Here is an 18,314-nt window from a genome sequence, read left to right as displayed (position 1 = left end):
CCCACCACCACCACCTCCCACTGTATTAGTATTTAGTTGTATGTGCATTTTGAATGTTATCATAATGAATTGTCATGAACTCACCAGCTAGCCTTTTTTTGTCGAGGTAATTCAGTTAGTGGCAGTTAGTAAAACTCCTCCTATTGGTGCATTGTGTATCACACTCAGATGGCTGGAACTGTTCCGTGCTTGGTCCTGTTGAGTAGTTTACATATTCGTAAATGTGTGAAGAAGTGCAACCCCTTACTTTTTGCTTATTGATTCCACGTGTAGCACACACACCAGACAGCCTGAGAACTCTGAAGTCACTTATAGTTCAGCTTAAATCAAATGAGTCATTAGTGACTGTTACTGCTAATACACCATGCAACTCCAGGTTGAAGTCAGGGGTCAGGTACAGTGTATTTCCCACGGAGATCACAGTGCTCTTATTGTTGAACACTATTTCTGCGGTGACAGTGATTAGATGTTTCCTTTAAGGGTGAAATGAGAGTCATGCCCTTGACTAGAAATAACTAAATGAAGTAAATGTACAGGAGCATGAGACAAAACAGATTCATTACAGAATAATTGCTGGAACCATCACTGACCAACTCTAACGAAGAGGAACTGAGAGCAGCTCCACACCAACCAGAGAGAAGATGAAGCCACAAAACATGAACTCCCACGCTTTTAGATCAAGTTGAATGGCACGATTTATTTTAAATTAAACTTAAAGACACAGCTTAGCTACAGAAAGCAGAGAACACAGGAGTAACTTCTCTCAGTTGGAAAAATGGATCCAAAACAATTACAACCAGACGGATGGAGTCGTGCTCTGGTGATCGACTGCCCAGAGGACATGACCAGTGAAGCAGGGAGGAAGAAATACAGAAGAAGCTGCTCAGAGACCACCCTGAGACATCCTGAGACAGACTTTAAAAGGCAAGGTGACAGAGCAGTAACAACAGACCTGCAGACCTTCTTTACATAGCACCCAGACGCTTGGCATTCAACGCTCTCCGTGAGCAGTATAATAACCTTCAAAATGACTGGCAACTAATCCATCCGACAGGTATATACAGATACTGTACCCCAAATTCAAGCACAGTGACGGTTCAGGGGTCTCAGACAAAACTAAGACTTTGAAATAGACTTCTGCAGACTGAAAACTGAAAACTTTCCTCACTCAAAGTTCCATCTGATTCAACCGCCTGGCCTTCTCCTGCTCCAACCTCCCATGTCCACACAGCCTCCAGCACTCCTCCACCTTCCCGCTTCAACAGCCCTCACACACTCAGGACACCAGTGTCAGTGCAGCTTCAGTCAAATCTCCATAAAGAAATCCGGCATCACCAGGCCCAGGGTGATGTCCTGTTGATGTGAGCATGTAGTGGCCCACTGAGGCCCTGCATGCAGACTTTTGTAGGCATCTGTATTAAAATCCAACTGATGATGAATGATTATTAACATTAAATAAAGAGCACTCATATTTTGTTTTTTTTCTCAAACTGAGCCCTGAAAACACACTGAGATTTCAGGCACCACAAACCCAAGAACTGAGCCCCTAAAAGAGTTCCTTCTGATCAAATAATACCCAGTGCTATTCAACCTCAGACCAGCGCCGCTCTCCAACCACTAATCAGAGTAAACCAAATTATTAAATCATCAAAAGATGCCTATCTGGAACGCTGGACGAATCAAACCAAAACTCTAAACAAACTTAATTGCTATCTGGCCCTAAACCGTGAATATGAATTGGCAGAGTGTCTCTTTACTGTCAGAGACACAAAGCAGAGACAGACTCAGTGACCACAGTCCAACCATAGAGAAAGGACGACACAGGAAGTCCTGACCAACAGAGAAAGTCTGTGGTCACATGTATTTTTTTATGCCATTTCCTTTTTCTGTTTATTTGATTTGACTTAATGAAGTGTATTTTGTTCTCATTTCATTATTGAATTGTATTATTCTTACTGCTTCAGACCTTTATGCCAATAATACATACTGAATTATATTCATTTGAATTGTATCCCTGGTGTTTTCCTTTAATATCCCGTCTTGTCTATTTAAAACAGTTGATTGTTGTAGTATAATAGGTTATAATAAATTATCATAAGGTACTTAATGTGTGTTGTATGTCGTCTAATGTGTAGGTGGATGGGATCCTGTGCCTGGCCGACATCCTGACTGATGAGAGCAGTGTGGAAGCAGCCAGGGCAGAGGCAGCGGCCGTCGTGGCTCAGATCACTTCGCCTCACCACACGTCCACACAGCACCTCGCCAGCTTCCTGGAGAGCATGCACGATATCGTCACCGCGCTCATAAGTGAGTGGACTTACAACAGGCCTCACCAAGAGAAACAGGGTGTTAATAGGTTCAAATAAATATCTACCCGTGAGATTAAAATCTAGGGAAAATAAAACGTTAGTGTGGGTTTATTTTATTTTAGTTAATAATAATAGAGGTTCAGTGAAGGTATTTTTTTATATTCACTCAGTTTCCAGTTTATTAGGCACATATAATTCAGTCTAATACAACTACCCTACAATAAATCCTCCTTTATGACGGTTATAATGTTCAGGTTTTGCTGAGACTGTTTTGTTGTTGATTCAATGCTGCAGTTTGTGGTGCTGTTAAATTATGTTGTATTGAGAAGTGTTTCTTATGTCCTACCTATTTATATCAGTGAGGGCACAGTAATAGAACAGAATCTGAGGCGGTGACAGTTTTGGCAAACCTCTCTCAGTGTAACTTAATACATTTGAACAGCACCACAAAATGCATCAGAAATGCAAAATGCAAAAAAACCTTCCTGGAGACAAGATTTATTTTAATTTCATTAGACTGCATTGATTTGACCTAACTGTACCTAATACATTGGCAACCAAAGGTATTTGTAAGGGCTATATAAAGAGTACAACAAAGTCCTTTTTGTATTATGCAGAAAATAATATTAATTACCTTAAGCTTGTACTTGTATGCGTTTTTTTCTTGTTACTTTTTTTCCATAAAAACCCAATTTTGCAACTCCTGCACAGAAGAAAGTTGCAAAAAACAACTGTTGGTGTCATTGCTTTGAAATATGCCTCACTACAGTACCTTATTGAATTCCTTTAAATCCCTATAAAACTCTGCAAAACATGCAAACAAATAAGCTTTCTGATCTGGTCTCCAGGAGAGAACAACCTCTAACTGGACTAAATAATACATTAAGTGTGTTATTTATGTTATGTTGGAACCACTGTGCTTATCAAGTGATGCCTTATTCCCTCAGAGTTGTGTGAGAGCGCCTCCTGCGGTGAAGTGTTCCTTCTTGCGTCTGCAGCCTTGGCCAACATCACCTTCTTTGACAGCATGGCCTGTGAGATTCTCCTGCAGCTTAATGCCATCCACATCCTGCTGCAGGCCTGCAAAGACCGCCAGAGGGTCGACACACCCTACTCCAAAGACCAGGTACACATGTCATTAAGGTGTTATTATACAAAAACAGGGTTCATATGTGTATATGTGTCATCATCTTTGTTTTTTATTAATTACTATTTAAATCTCAGGTGGTGACAATCTTGGCAAACCTCTCAGTCTTAGAGCAGTGTGCCTCTGAAGTCCTACAAGAGCAAGGTAATTTATTTTTCACCTATAATTTTGAATTGAAAGTTATATATCATATCATTGTTATTTCTTTGGGGGCACAAATGCAGTTGAATGGAAGAAAATACACCAGAAACAATTGGACCACTCACTGACGTGCATTAGTTGAGGTACAAGTGAGAAAAAATATTGTAATTCCTCTTTAATCCTGAAGATGGCAGCATCAGGTAACATCTGTGCAGCAGCCTGGAAGTGCTCAAATAAAATCAATCATTGAGCATATCCAGATATTTTTAAAGATTATTGATATGCATTTTAAATGTTCTTTTCTTAAATCATGTTTTTTCATTCTTCAGTTTTATTATTCATATTTTCTGCTTTTATATGTGTTTCTGTCAGTGGTTGCTCATTTAAGTCTCCACATAACATTTTCCATTGACTCTGAGCTTGTGTTGGTCATGTACTGTAAAATACATCGATGGATGTATATGTTTTCAGTATGAGTCAGGGTCGTTGTATTAGAGCCGCTCAGTGTGTCAGTGTATCAGTAATATTCATCAGTAATCGTCCATTAAGTTTTTGTTTGATGTCTCAATCAGTATTTCTAAATATATTTTATAATTTGTTCTTTTCTGCTTTAAGGAGCATTTACAAAACAAAATTTTTATAATCTGCTCAATGTATTTCAATGTCTGTTTGTTATAGTCTTTGTCCCTGTAATTTAAAACTGAATTGTACTGATGCAGTGAGCCTTGTGGAGCATATTTGAAGAATTAGGCCTGACTGACTGAGCTGTTTTTATCTCATCTTTGCTTTTAGAGTGTTTTTGGACTAATGACTTTGCTGTCTAGATGCACTTTTAGTCTATATCCTCTGAATGTGATGTATGTAATGTCTGGCTCCTTTCTAATTCACCTGAACACTTTGTTGTGTCTGAGTCTTGTGTAACTTTAAGTCTGGAAAGTTTCTAACTGAACTCTTCATTGTGTTGGGTTCCCATGTTTCTGACTGTGTTACATTGTTTTGTTTTTCTGTTCTCTAACTTAATTCTTGTCTGCTTACTGCCTTCGTTTGTTAATAGTTTTTTATTGTGTGTCTTAAACATGCTCCTTTTCTGTCCTTCCTGACATATTTGATTCTTTGGTTTCTTGCTTGGCTAATCTCTACTGTATGTTGTGTTTCAGGAGTAGAGCGACTGCTGCTGCTGCTGGGAGAAAAGCCATCCTCCTCCAGTCCATCAGAGGGCGCCGCCTGTGAGCGTGTCCAACAGAAAGCTGCGGTCACACTGGCCCGTTTGAGCAGGGACCCTGACGTGGCCCAAACAGCCATCCAGCTAAAAGGTACCACAGCTTTTTTTTTTTTTTTTCATATAACACAATTAAAGTATTTCTTATTTATTAATGGTACAATTAAAAAATGCAGGAGAGTTGAGCAAAATTCATAAATTGCTAACAAAATAAAGTGGTAAAAAAAAAATACAAATAAACTGCAACAAATAATAAATATTCATTTGGAAAATCAATATAACAAACCCAACACATAAATGAACTGAGTCGCTCCTTATGGTCCTGCAGCCACTAGAGGGCTCCCAAACAAGTAAATTAAAATATTTCCCCACTTTTTCTCACAGTTTATTCACTAGATTTTATCTTAAGTGATATTATCTTAAGCCTTCCTTTGTGTAGGTTTGAATATGACTTAATATACTTACCTATATTAAAGTATGCTTTGGGCTTCATAAGGACTTTAGCGGGTTGTATGGATATCATGGACAAAAAAAAAAGAAAAACCAAAAAGAAAGTATAAAATATGTCATTGAAATTTTGGTGGGACTGTTTTGTAGAAAAACTGATCCCCAAAAAAATTGGCCAAACAGAATGTAAGTGGATTTCTAAGATGTAATTACAATAAAAGTTGATCTTAAGGGGAGCCTTGAGGTACGCCATTCATAATTCATGAGGCTAAATTAACAAAATCACCAACTGGAAACAATTCCCTGCTTCTTTGTCCTCTTGAGGTTTGAATATTTATTTACTCTAAGGAGAAAAAATGTCTCAATATAATTTCCCAGGCCATAGGTCTGTACCCAATCACTGGACAGAGAAACGTCTTCTTTAATATACAAATGTTCTGTACGTTCTATATGTCCATTCCCCTGCATACCTCATCGTCTCATGGGAAGCAGCTCTTGATGAATACTTCATTAAATCTCATCATTTGATCTTTCTCATATACCCATATATTATAAACTCTATGAAAGCCAAAGATGGAAAAGAGTGTATTTTTTTCTAAAGGTGATGCTACTTCTGTTTAATGTCATTGGAAGCAAGGTGATTATTTGTAAAGAAAATTATATAAAAGCAAATAATGAGTTAAGAATTAAAAGCTCCTGGTATTTTGGGAATGTTCTTAAGATTATAAGAAGTACTTTTACTCTGAATGCCTCCTGTACACAAGTACAGCTGCTTTGCATTTCTGTTTGATATCAATATCTAAGAATGGGACAAGCTTGTAACTGATTTTTTTCTCTCTCCTGTATTAGCTGTTCCTCGTCTTATTGAACTGTGTCGGTCCCCTACTGAGAGAAATAACAGCGACTCAGTGCTGGTTGCTTGCCTGGTGGGTGTTAAGTGTCTATATATGTCTATATATGTTGGTGTGTGCACAATGTCCTGAATAGAAATATGAAATTTAAACATTCAAACTGTCTATTTCAGTCACACCCCTAAATTATTTTACATTTTCAGCTCCACTGGATGTATAGGACTTCAATAGAACAAACCGTGAGCATTATACCACAGGTCTGCATGTATAACATCAGTGCAGCAAATGGCTGTCCAATTTAATTACATCCACAGGGCAACATTTGAAAATTGAAAATATATCACAACCTCTGTATCTTTAAGGCATGTTGAGATAGCTGACCGATTCACATCATCTCAAATGTTGTACGTTTAAATATGTACATATCATGAATAATATCCCTGCTCGTACTTTATCCTTCTCTCAATCTGATCATAATGATTAAAACCAGATCTTAAGGCCGATGAGGGGATTTGAAGCGCATAATGGTCAGGAGCTTAATTGGGCTGCCTCGCCGCGCTGAGAAATGCCCTCTTCTTCACTGTAACTGCACTTGTCAGTCTATTCAAATTAACGTGATTCTATTTTATCCTTTTAGCCAAGGGTTAAGTAGTGCATTTGTAGGTGTTGAATTTTTATCTTCAAAGGACGCTGAGCTTTCACAGATCATTTGTAATCTTAAATGTAAATGTTGGAGCTTCTCCTGGCTGAATGGGTTTGAGACGTCACACATAACGACTCATGCGCTCTTGTTTGTTTGTTTGTTCCTCGCTGTGTTCTTCGCTGCTACCATAAGGGTTTTTTTTTAAATTATTTAACTATATTAAACTTGTACTGATACAGTTCTTCCTCTGTAATTGTCTTAATGTATGATTGCATCTATATTTACATGATTCAAATACACGTTTGCATACAGCACTGCAGCATGATCTTGATATGTGAAAACGCATATGTCTATGTTTTTTGTCTTTACACAAGGGTGTACTGTGTGTGTGTGTGTGTGTGTGTGTGTGTGTGTGTGTGTGTGTGTCTGTGTCTGTGTCTGCGTGTGTGTGTGTCTCCAGGCTGCCTTGAGGAGGCTTGCAGCAGGGTGTCCAGACAGCATCGAGGCAGCCGACCACCAGCAGCTCATCAAACCACGTCTGGTCGACTCTTTCCTGCTGTGCTCCAACATGGAGGAGAGCTTTGTATGACAGCCTGCACACTAAACACTGAGAGCGGAGAGCTGAACTCATGTACGAGATCATATTCATATACTGTTTCATGATGCAGAGAGGACCAAAGCGCAGTTTCTCTGCAAATCATTCTGACTGAAGCTTTGTTTGTCACTTCATGTTTGGACACTCTGAATTTGATAAACAGAGTGAAACTGCATCGTGTCAGTTTGAATGGATGCAGAAGACATTTATATGTAAATATACATATATGTAATTTTATGTAAATGTGCTGCCTAGTGCAATGAATGTCTATGGTGTGAGGAGAAAAAAGGTCATTAGTTCATTTTATTCAACTGAGAATTTCACATCAGTAATTATATCAGTAATTATTTTGTATGAGTAGGTGCTACTTTTTAAAATGAAAGTATAACCTGTTCTGAATGAAACACTTTATATGTTACCACTGTGCAATGTTTTTGTTCTTGTCTCAAGATAGAGGATAACACAGAAAAATGCCTTTGACAAAAATTAACATCTGAAGTATTTAGCATTGAAGAACCAATAGGTATTTCTGGTAAATTTGTCCTCGGTTCTTTTTTTGTTTGTCTGTTAAAAATATGACCTTTTAAAAAAATGTTTTCAATCAGCAGACACTTTATTTGGTTTCCGATCTGTTTTTCCTGGTGTACAATATATTGTTTCTTAAAGAGCATTGTATGGCATGTTAAACTGAATTTGCCATTAATCTCACATATTACGTATATTTGCTACTGGAAAATTAATCTTTTCAAATGGTCTTGACTTTGAAAATAAAAATGCTTTTTATTTAAAGAGAATTACCATTATTGTATGCCATGCATGGAATAAAGGCAATCATCAATCTATTGTTCAGTGTGTTTGATTAGAATGACTTACTGCTATATGTGTTAAATGTTCACAATTGTATGCTTCAGTCTTTCATAAAAAAATGCAGTACACAACAACACATGGTAAAGCTACAAGAACACATAGTTAACATAGTCAAGAACGTACATACTGACAAAACAAATTAAGTACATAAATTAAGACAGAAGAAGAAGAGGAGAAGAAATACTTCAGGCTCTACCTTGTAACCGCTGTTATTTAAATTGGCATTTCTTCCAGAACAACAACAAATGGTGACTAAGGGATTATGACAACATCTGCATTTTGCTTTCTAAATGGGAGCATTTGTACAACACTTTATACTGCATTAAGCACTGTCAGGCATTTGTTTAAGACTGATAGTCAACATTACATGCTGAAAGTCTCTCTCCTGCATATTGCTGCACTCTGCCTGGTCATCTTCCCCTTTCTGCACTCCTTCCTGGCTGAGCAAGTATTAGGATTGTTCCTTTGAACTGACGAGTTTCCACACACATCTGCACATGTGTGTAATAATGTAAGTAATATCATAGCTTTTCTCGAATGGTGGAAGCTGACTCAACGACAGGCAAGCAGACTTGTTTGTAGCTAGTCACTGATCAAAGTTACCAATTATCTTTTTGGACATTATGTGCAAATGTCCAAAAAATTGTGCCCCTATGATAATTTTAGTTTCACATAATTGGAAATCATTTTATAATTTAGGTGACTGGTAAATATCCATTGAAATGTCCTATGTTTAATGTATATTAAAATCTTAAAGAGGCTATAATCAATATTTTGTGAAAAGAGAACAATGTGAGTTGGCTCACTTGCAGTGATGGACATAAAGAATATGATCACCTAAATCTGCAGCCCTCTTCAGCTTTATGGAGATTTATAGTAATTTACTTGAACGTTTTGGTTCAGTCTCACCGCTCTCATAGAGTCATTTTCAGCACTTAACTGCAGACACACACAGTTAGCAACTAGCTGTGGAACATAGTGGAGCATTTAGCTGCTAAAGAGCCAGATACTTCACTCCAGATACTACACAACTCCAAATATATTACAATATTGTTTCATAAGTGTTAGATGTGTAAGTAAGCAAATCTAACATATCAACTTAAAAGATGTCAATATTGTGTACACAACTTGTTTCTGTTGACCCCAAGTGGCCAAAAACAAATAGTAATTACAGGTTTAAGGTGTCATTCACGCCTAATATTTTCAATACCCTGAGAAATTTGAAGTATATAGACAGTGTAGCTCCACTGCAAGACAGTCTGCAGTTCAGCTTCTGTGCATCTTTACTGAGGTCACGTGTTGTGGTGCTACACCACTGGTACATCAGCCCAACAGGGTCGGGGTCCATGCAGCTAAAGTCCCCCAGAAGGCTCAGCTGACCTCGGGCTATCTCAGAGGAACGACTCTCACTCACATCTGTCTTGTCACATATGCAGGAACAGGGAGGAGAAAAGCCTTTGAATGAAGCTCACAGAGAGAGAAAGAGGCTAGGAGAAAGGTGGGCCCAAAGGTCTACCTGATGCTCCTCCATGAACCACCAGGTCCTCTAAAAGAAGTGGCGGAGGGCATTTGCTATTTAAGCCTCCAACTTTTCAAAAACACTGACTCTCATTGGGAGGAATACCAGTGCAGAATGTAGCTATGTGCATTAGAAAGAAAACTTGTCATCAGCTTTTCAAAGTGAGAATTCATTCATTCATTCACAATAGCTTTGAAAGCGATTCACAATCCCAAGTGCAAGTCCAAGTTTTAGCTCACAAGTGATTGAGACTCGATGCAGCTAGTGATAGCAAAGAAATATGTGAGGGCTTATCTGCAAAACTTGTCCTTTGTATTGTCATCTCTTTGATGAAAACACTCTCAGGTTTTTTTTTCTCCATAAGCCTTCCTCTCCTTGGAGAGACAATTGAGGGCCTTCTTGCTCTCTCTGTAGCTTCTTTTTCACCTAAGGGCACTTATGCTGCCTGGACTTGTTACACCCTCACCCAGTGTTGAGACAATTGAGCTGCTTTGTGTGTGTGTGTGTGTGTGCGTGCATGTGTGTGTTGTCCAGCATACATGTGGGACTGTGTTCAGAGGCCTTTGTGATAGAATATGCTCCTGCCTCGCTTTGTTGAGACCCAATGAAATATGTATAGACACAGAGGAGAACTAAACAGACGGCCTAAAAACACAGGTTCCTTTGATATTATTTTGGTTCGACCATGACCATGAGACCGAGTATTGTAGCTCTGAGTTTTTCAGCTTTTCTCAGTTTCTAAGCTCTTGAACTTTCACTCTCTGTCTTCTGTATGTGTGTTGTTGCCATCCTGATTGTTTTCACAAACTGCCAATGTGAGCAAAGTTTCAAGGTAGTGATTAAATGATGAGAAACCCACCAACCAACCAAGTTTTATCTCTAATAATTCTAATTGAAAAGGTCAATCTGGCAGGTATCAGAATATCAGCACTAACACTTTTATTATGGGAATTGTACATCATAAATACAATTCATCGTTCCTTAAAGGGGTTATTTGTTTGTATAAGTTTTCTCTGCAACTGAATGTGGTTTCTTGCCAGGAGCGGAATGGTGGTGATTATGACAAGAGCTTCAGCCATCGTTGCATTTACAAGACATTAAGTTATAATACGCCCTCTGAGCAGCGCTACATCTTCAGGGCAGATTGGAGGCTACAGTTAGAGATCAGAAAGTGACAAGACAGGCTCGGGCTAGCTGGTTAGCATTCTAACTTCAGTGTTGCTTTCCACTGCTGGAGAAAGCTTTTGGTTAGGGTGGCCAGTTGACCCAATTTTCTAGGGACAGGCTGGAGCTGTGTTGCGCTTGTTTTGGTCAACAGATGGTCATTCACTGGTTAGGAGTTCATAACCAGGCAGTAAACTAACAAAGACAAACATACCAAAACCCCCCTAGCCGGAACTTAAAAAACGTTTTTATGTTGGAAGAAATGAAGAAGAGGAAGTCGCCCGACTGTCTGTAATCCTCACACAACAATATTCACAACCTTTTATGAAAAATTCTTTATAGGAACATAAATAATTGAGGAATTGATAGACAAAAGGTCTTCACGTCTGCTTCAAAGGTAGGGAGTCGTCATTTTTTCAGTCGTTGGCTATGTAGCAATAGCAAAACTTAGCTCCTTTAAGAAGAGTAAGCTGCGGTACAGAGTCATTTTCATGTCATCTTCGCTGTCCTAAACCATAAATCAGACATTTTGTGTAAGAAAAGGATCTGAGGACTTGTAGTCTAATGCAAGAAGACACTTCTCTGTGACTCTCCTGAGACTTTAATATTTTATGTGTCACATCTTTTGCTTCTGACTCAGAAAAGTTTCTCTCCGTGTCACTCTTTTTAATTCAGAGGGCCAAATATTATTGAAATGTCCTCTTCCTTTGAAAGTGCTTTCAGAACTTGATACATTGGATTTTACTTTAGAAAGAAAAAATTCAAATTAGTATGAAATAATTTGGCCAAACTTGAAAGTCAGATTCCTTTGGACAAGAGATTAAATGTGATGTAAGACTTCTTATAGTTTCAAGATGCACACAAAGAAGTGCGGACCCCTGACTCCACTGTTAGTCTACTGAAGAACTGCACTTCAGATGCAGTTGATCTCAGACTCAAGGACGCCATCATCAGAAGGGGAAGATTATTTTCAAGAAGCTCCAAACACAAGTAGCCCGGTGAAGATGATGTCTCACTAAGGTAAGACATCACCTTCACACATTGAGCAGATTTTGTACAATTGGCTCAATATGAATGCCTTAAATCCAGTGGCAGGGGGGTCATAGCCAGTTCGTCTCAGAGTGCACCAAGGGCGCAACCTTTGAAGCCATAAAAGGCAAATGTTGACTCTTACTGCCAAATTGTGGTACTTTTAATGTTTCCACCAACAAAATGATTGGACATATTTCAATAACATGAGCCCTTCTCTCATCTGAGTCTAACTGAGACTGGCAGGGCACTGAGTTCAATCAGCACAGCTCAACATACAAAAACCGACACACATCGTCTTCACCTTAGCTCACAAGGTCTAGAACAGATTTGCATCAACTCATGTCTTTGCAATGACTTTTATGCAATCATGCTGCCTATAAAAATCAGCTTTGGAAACCCTCTCTCTCTCTCTCTCTCTCTCATGCATACACACACACACACACACACACACACACACACACACACACACACACACACACAAATCCCACATTAGCATCCTGCTGCAGCACATGTTGACCTCACAGTATAAAGACTAATTGTGTCTTAAGTGCCATCACCTGTTGGACAGCCAATTAAGAGAGTAATATTCCTATTTACTGATGTCTCTGGTCCAGTCCCCAGCTGACTCCCATTAGAGGGTCCAGTGGGGTTTTAATTGCTGAGATACAACCACAACATTGAGTGTAAATTAATATCAGCACTTTGCGGTCACAACTTTTGGCCAAAGTCAGTGGAGGGTAAAAGCCTAATGCCAAAAATGTTCAGGGGTCTGTGTACTGCAGTCATATGGATTTATCCTGTAGCTGCCATGCATTAGCACATCATAAAGTCTTCCCCAATGTACTGTGATAATCCCCTTTCATGATTTTACTCTATGTGTGTTGATGCTGCAGATAAATAAACTGCAAATGTTTTGCCATAAAGGCAAATCACTACTGTCTGAATAACCTGGATTTTCTCCCCCGTTCCTGCTGGTTTTAATGTCGCAGGATTTAATTCAAAATTCACTAATCATAATTTTAAATGCCACTGCCACAGTTTTTAACCTGAGATCCATTAAATAACCAATTGAAATTGTTGTGTAATATTGTTATTGGTTGAAAAAAAAAAAGAAAAAAAAAGAAAAGGGATGTGAACACATTTTTTCTTTTTGGCTGATATGTGTGTGACGATGTTATAACCATGGTGTTCGAACACCATGAGGTGTTCTGATATAGAAAATAATGGACTCAGTTGAGAAGACTTCAATCATTGTGTTTCAACGTTATTACCGCTCCATCATCATCATTCCTTATATCAGGGCATGTGTATTATTTCTTACTTAACACCTTTCATCCAGTTTTTCCTCATCATATATAAATCACATATGTGGGTATGGGTAAGGGTAGTCTTCTCACCCTACACTCCAAGACAACATTTCATTTTCCTGGCATGTTTTAACACAGCTTATTTTAGCAAAAGAAACGTCCCACTGCACCGTTCATAATCCAGCATGATGAAACACTTAACTGACAAGAAGAACAACAAACAATTAAGAAAAAAGCATCTGCCTGTTAATTTGTACTAAATCTACCACTAAAGCAAGTCAGATACCATGTGCTGCACCGTAAACTTTACTTTCACAGACCTTCAAGGTAAAACAAAACCATTTTTTTTTTCTCTTTGTGTTCAGAAGAATTCCTGGTGGACTGCCATGAATTTGTCCAATTGTTGCCTGAGTGCACCTTAATTTGTTCGTGCCAGGCAGGACGACGGGAGGTCGCTCAGTGGGGGTCAGAATGACTCTCAAATAAAAGCACTGCGCCAAGGCTCAAACAGCTCCTTTTTGTCTCAAGACGTGCAGCCTTGATCAAATGTTTGGCATATTCAGGGCTGCAATTTATTTTTCACGGCGTAAAGTAAAAGATAAACAAAGGTGATTAATTTTCAGTGAAAGAAAATGAACATTTTCAATCTTTTTCTTGCACAAAATAATTCTTGAGTGTGGTGTACAGTAGCTCATTGGACAGAGAGCAGCGTGCTTGTGGAAAAAAGGAATGAATTAATGAAATGTGGTGATTAAAATATGAGCACCCACAGTCTTGTTAGTTTCAAAGGGTGTTTCTATTAAGTCTGTATTTTAGAATTTTGGCATCTGTCTGTCTGTCTGTCTGTGTGTGTGTGTGTAAGAGAAAGCGAGGAGAGAGAGAGACTTCTGCTCTTTTGGGACTGGAGCTATGCCAGAAGAGAAAAACTACTTTGAACATCACGTTTAACACATATAATGTATGAACACACGTTTGTACCTCTAAATGTATGAGGACCCTCAGTGACATAACTGATCCTGGTCTCTAAAGCTTAACCACCATCATTACATGACCACTAAGCCAAACCCATTCATCATGAAAATCCAGTGTTTTCAAGACAAAGCTTTAGAGTAAATTCACCCAAGTTACAAAAAATATATTGTAATGATATAGCCATCTATGTGTCCAGATAGTTTTGGCTTTATTTTTCCAGGATTTAAAATGTCTCTCAGATATTTTGCTGCCACCCCATTACAGCAGAATACAGTCGAATGAGATTGCATAAACAAATTGCGCGAAGCAAGTTGTAATGAACTTACCTTGTTATTTAAACATGGTATTTGCAAGTTTTCAAATGCTTGACAAAAGCTTCATCATTGTCTTCATTATACGATGCACCCTCTGAGCAGCGCTACATCTTCAGAGCAGATTGGAGGCTACAGTAAGCCGCAATCGTAACGTCACAAGACAGGCTGATAAAGGCCGGGGCTGATAGACACAAGAGTTAACACTGGTGTTGCTTTCCACCTCTGGAAACAGCTGTTGGTGAGTAAAGGAATTAAGTTTGATGCTGAGCTCAAAACATTTCCCCTGAACTGGTGAGTAAACAGCTGTTAATGCTAACGTTAGCTATGTAGCAATAACAAAACTTACAAATAGCTCCTTTATGAAATAGTGCTAATGTAATTTGTTGATGTGAGGTCTGTGGATTATCAAAAATTATGGGTAGATTGTAATTTGGGTTGACTAGCCCTTTAAACTAATCTGATCTAATCTTTGCTGATACAGTGGTTCATTCATCAGTCTGAGATGATATATTTTATTTAAACATGACAGAGCAGTTTAATAATTTTAACTCAGTCTCAATCATAACTTAACTTCAAACTACATGTCTTATCTTGTATTTTTTACTCTTTGTTAATGTTGTAAGGCTTATTTCGGTTCACAAAACAGTGCACATTGGATTTCTTACATTTTGTTATTATTACTGTTTATCTGAGAACAGATTAAATTAATATTTTATAATTTAACTGATCTTCAGAGGGGAAACAACAACAATGCACAGGTGTCTGAGTTACCAGCAGGTGGATAGAGCCATGAATCAAACTCTTACATCTAAGGATTGAACCCATTTGACCAGACACACTTGAACTTGATTTCTTTGAGCTTTTGACTGTTTCCTTTGGACAATGGACTTCAACATTTTTCTGAATATTGTAATAATAGCACCCTTAACTTCAGACTTCTCAATAGTCCTCTGACTCCATGAGCCATCTGGTCAGTGTTTCCTAGAACTAATTTTAGATTATATTATACCTGAAGTTAACTGAGGCAAGACACAGTATGAGCTGTATCACTTGGAGCCTTTGAGTTTTCAGTTCGGGTTTTGAACTTCAAAAGTCACTGAGCCTCATAAAAATTGAACCTCAGAACTTCCAACCTGTTTATCCAGGCTATCTGGTCAAGGACTGTTTCACACATTTTCTTAGAGCGTTTGACTCTTTTGTTTGGATTCAAAGAAAAAGTTGGGATTACTTTTGGCAGGTGATGGTGGCCCAGTGGAAAGGCACTGGTGTACCTGAACCATCCAGGGGTTTAGAAGTTGAGGGGCCGATCTTCATGCAAGTTTGAGGTCTTGGGTTCAATCCTCAGGATCTGCGATAAATTTCAAAATGCAAGACCCAAAATAAATATTCAAAGGCTCTGAGAAATAAGGGTTAACTGTCTGCCCAAATAGCTCATGGTGTTAGGATGTGAGTTTGATCCTTATGAAGATAAGTCAGTTTTAAAGGTGTAACGTGTAAGATCGTGCTACTTGCTCCACCTCCATAGGGGGCAGCATTTCACCTCTTTGCCCATTGTCCAGTTAATCATGCTGTTGTTTCCCCCAAGTTCCTTATAATTTATATGTGCATTTATTGTCAATAGTTAAAATTGTGGATAGCACTGTAACAAATCATGAGTACTTGTAATACAAACAGTATCTTTTTAGTTACCTATAAAAATATGAAGGTAAGAGGTTACTGCATGACACATGAGTGTCAGGCTACAGCAGCATGAGGAAGGGATGATGACATCATCACAAAGGCAGAATCAGAAATTAAGGTTTATTGCCAGGTAGGTTTTTACTTACAAGATATTTGGCTTGGTGTTTGGTGCGGTATCCAATAAACATATTAACAGGAAATAAAAATAAAAATGTAAAATACTGCAACAGTCAAAATGATAAATATACATAGATACACATATTAAAAAAATAAAACTATGAAAAAAACTATGTACAAAAGTGTTGGCAAAACCTCTGCTGAGCAGGATGTGTAAAAGACTCCAAGGTGTCACTGTAATGTGGTGATGGTTGATGATGCCAGAAGCAGAAGAAAAGGCAGGTGCTGGTCCATCGCTGGGAATGACTGGACTGGAATTCATTCAATACATGTGATAGAACAATTAGTTTAGATCATACAAGTTCTTTATATTCAAACATGTTATCTCTGTTGTGTGTGTGTATAATAAATAGTAAGGTTTAAATAAATACAATATTAGGCAGTGGTATAACTATGGTATAAATTACCAATATTAAATGTTACTCACCAGTATAAAAGAAAAGTTGGGAGCTCGCCATCAAACTGCATCTGTTTACCCAGAGCTGTCTCCATTGGCGGAAAAATACAGAGGATTTACGCGTGTTTTGCTTCTTTGCCGTTAAACGTGGTTTCTTGTCAGAGCGGTCCTTTGGGATGGAGATAAAGATCGCTTTCCAGGAGCTTCTTCCATCTCTGCGTTTCTGTGATGCTAGTCAGCAGCTTTTTATTTTTATTTTTTAGTTGGGAGCTGTAGCATAACTTCAAGCTCTGGAGGAAGTTGTTCTTCTTCGTGGGACTGAGGGCAGACTAGACACTACACTTACTCACACAGCATCTAGTGCCATAAAGTGGTACTACAGCACGGCCCGGGACACAGCTAGTTGGTTAACATTCTCATTTCAGTAGATATCTCTGAAATACAATAGATGGATGTCTTGGTCATGACATCATCACTGTGGCTCCTTCACATACATGTTAGTTCATTTTTTGAACATTATAAACTAAAATTCTGGCCAGATCTGGGCAGATCTCACACATTACACCTTTAAAGTGAAAAATCTAAAGTGATCAGAGAGAGGCTCCCTGTGTGAAGGAGACGTTGTGTTATCAAGGGTTTTTTGCAACACTAAGGTGCCAGTGGTGCAGTGTCTGGTTCAAATCCTAACTGTTGTCGGTACCTGGAGCGTCAAATCAATTGTTCTGCGACCTCCACAGAGATAGAAGCAGGATGTTGTGTCATGGAAAACCATGTAGTGCGTGCTGGTTCTGCACTGTGCCTCCACACCACCGCTGCCCACGTAGGCCTGGGCCTTCGTTGGTCCTTCGACAATGTGCCCTACTTGCTCACTGCTGGTGAGTGTGTATCAATAGGGAGGTCCACTGTTGGATAGCTATGCAAGCGTATGCGTGAGTGTGCGCACATGCACACACACACACACACACACACACACACACACACACACTCTTCCCTCTCTGGTCCTCTGAGCCCCCCCTCATTATTAACAGGCCACCGCAGCACGCCTTCTCCATTTAGGTCCTCCAGTCCACCCACACCCCCCTGGTGCACGCACACACTCGCAGACTCTTCTTTCCTTTCTGTCTCTGAGGATTTGTGGAGAGATTGTTTCTCCTGCAGACGACCAGGCAGCAGAATTGTATTTGTTTTTTCTGTATCACTGCCCGTAACTGCAGACAGTAGCAAACCGCTGGACTGTGTGTGTTAACCGTCTGTGTCCACAGTTATGACGGCGTGTATCATGTAACAGCCCCGAGAATCTGTAGCCTTTAGGTTTTATATGTCTAACAAGCCTGAGTATGTTTGACACTGTTTTGGATTGACAGCAGACGTCTCTGGTCTCCAGGGTATTTATATTTTGAGTGACATACGATGTTTTTTTTTCCAGAACTGCACAGGATGTGATGAAAGGCCAGTTGCTTAAAAATACACATATGTTATAGATGTGTTATAGTGGCTTTTTTTCATATACAGATTTAGTTTTGTTTTAGTATT

At 38.9% G+C, this 18,314-nt stretch overlaps 1 protein-coding gene across 2 annotated transcripts in view; it reads left to right on the top strand.

Annotated features, from left to right (window-relative positions):
- Positions 1 to 8,195, top strand: part of insc (INSC spindle orientation adaptor protein) — a 60,042-nt gene extending 51,847 nt beyond the window's left edge. For both annotated transcript variants that reach the window (XM_023400217.2, XM_023400219.2), the window contains exons 8-13: positions 2,136 to 2,307; positions 3,257 to 3,435; positions 3,534 to 3,600; positions 4,755 to 4,910; positions 6,113 to 6,189; positions 7,218 to 8,195. In XM_023400217.2, the coding sequence (XP_023255985.1) occupies positions 2,136 to 2,307; positions 3,257 to 3,435; positions 3,534 to 3,600; positions 4,755 to 4,910; positions 6,113 to 6,189; positions 7,218 to 7,346 (780 nt within the window). In that variant the 3' untranslated portion in view covers positions 7,347 to 8,195. The remainder of the gene's footprint in view (positions 1 to 2,135; positions 2,308 to 3,256; positions 3,436 to 3,533; positions 3,601 to 4,754; positions 4,911 to 6,112; positions 6,190 to 7,217) is intronic.
- Positions 8,196 to 18,314: the final 10,119 nt, after the last annotated feature.

Source organism: Seriola lalandi, unplaced genomic scaffold, assembly GCF_002814215.2.
Source record: "Seriola lalandi dorsalis isolate HSWRI2012SDOR001 ecotype SW California unplaced genomic scaffold, Sedor1 jcf7180002052274, whole genome shotgun sequence".
NCBI lineage: Eukaryota > Metazoa > Chordata > Actinopteri > Carangiformes > Carangidae > Seriola > Seriola lalandi.
Note: the sequence above shows the minus strand (reverse complement) of the source record. Positions and strands in the feature narration are given on the sequence as shown.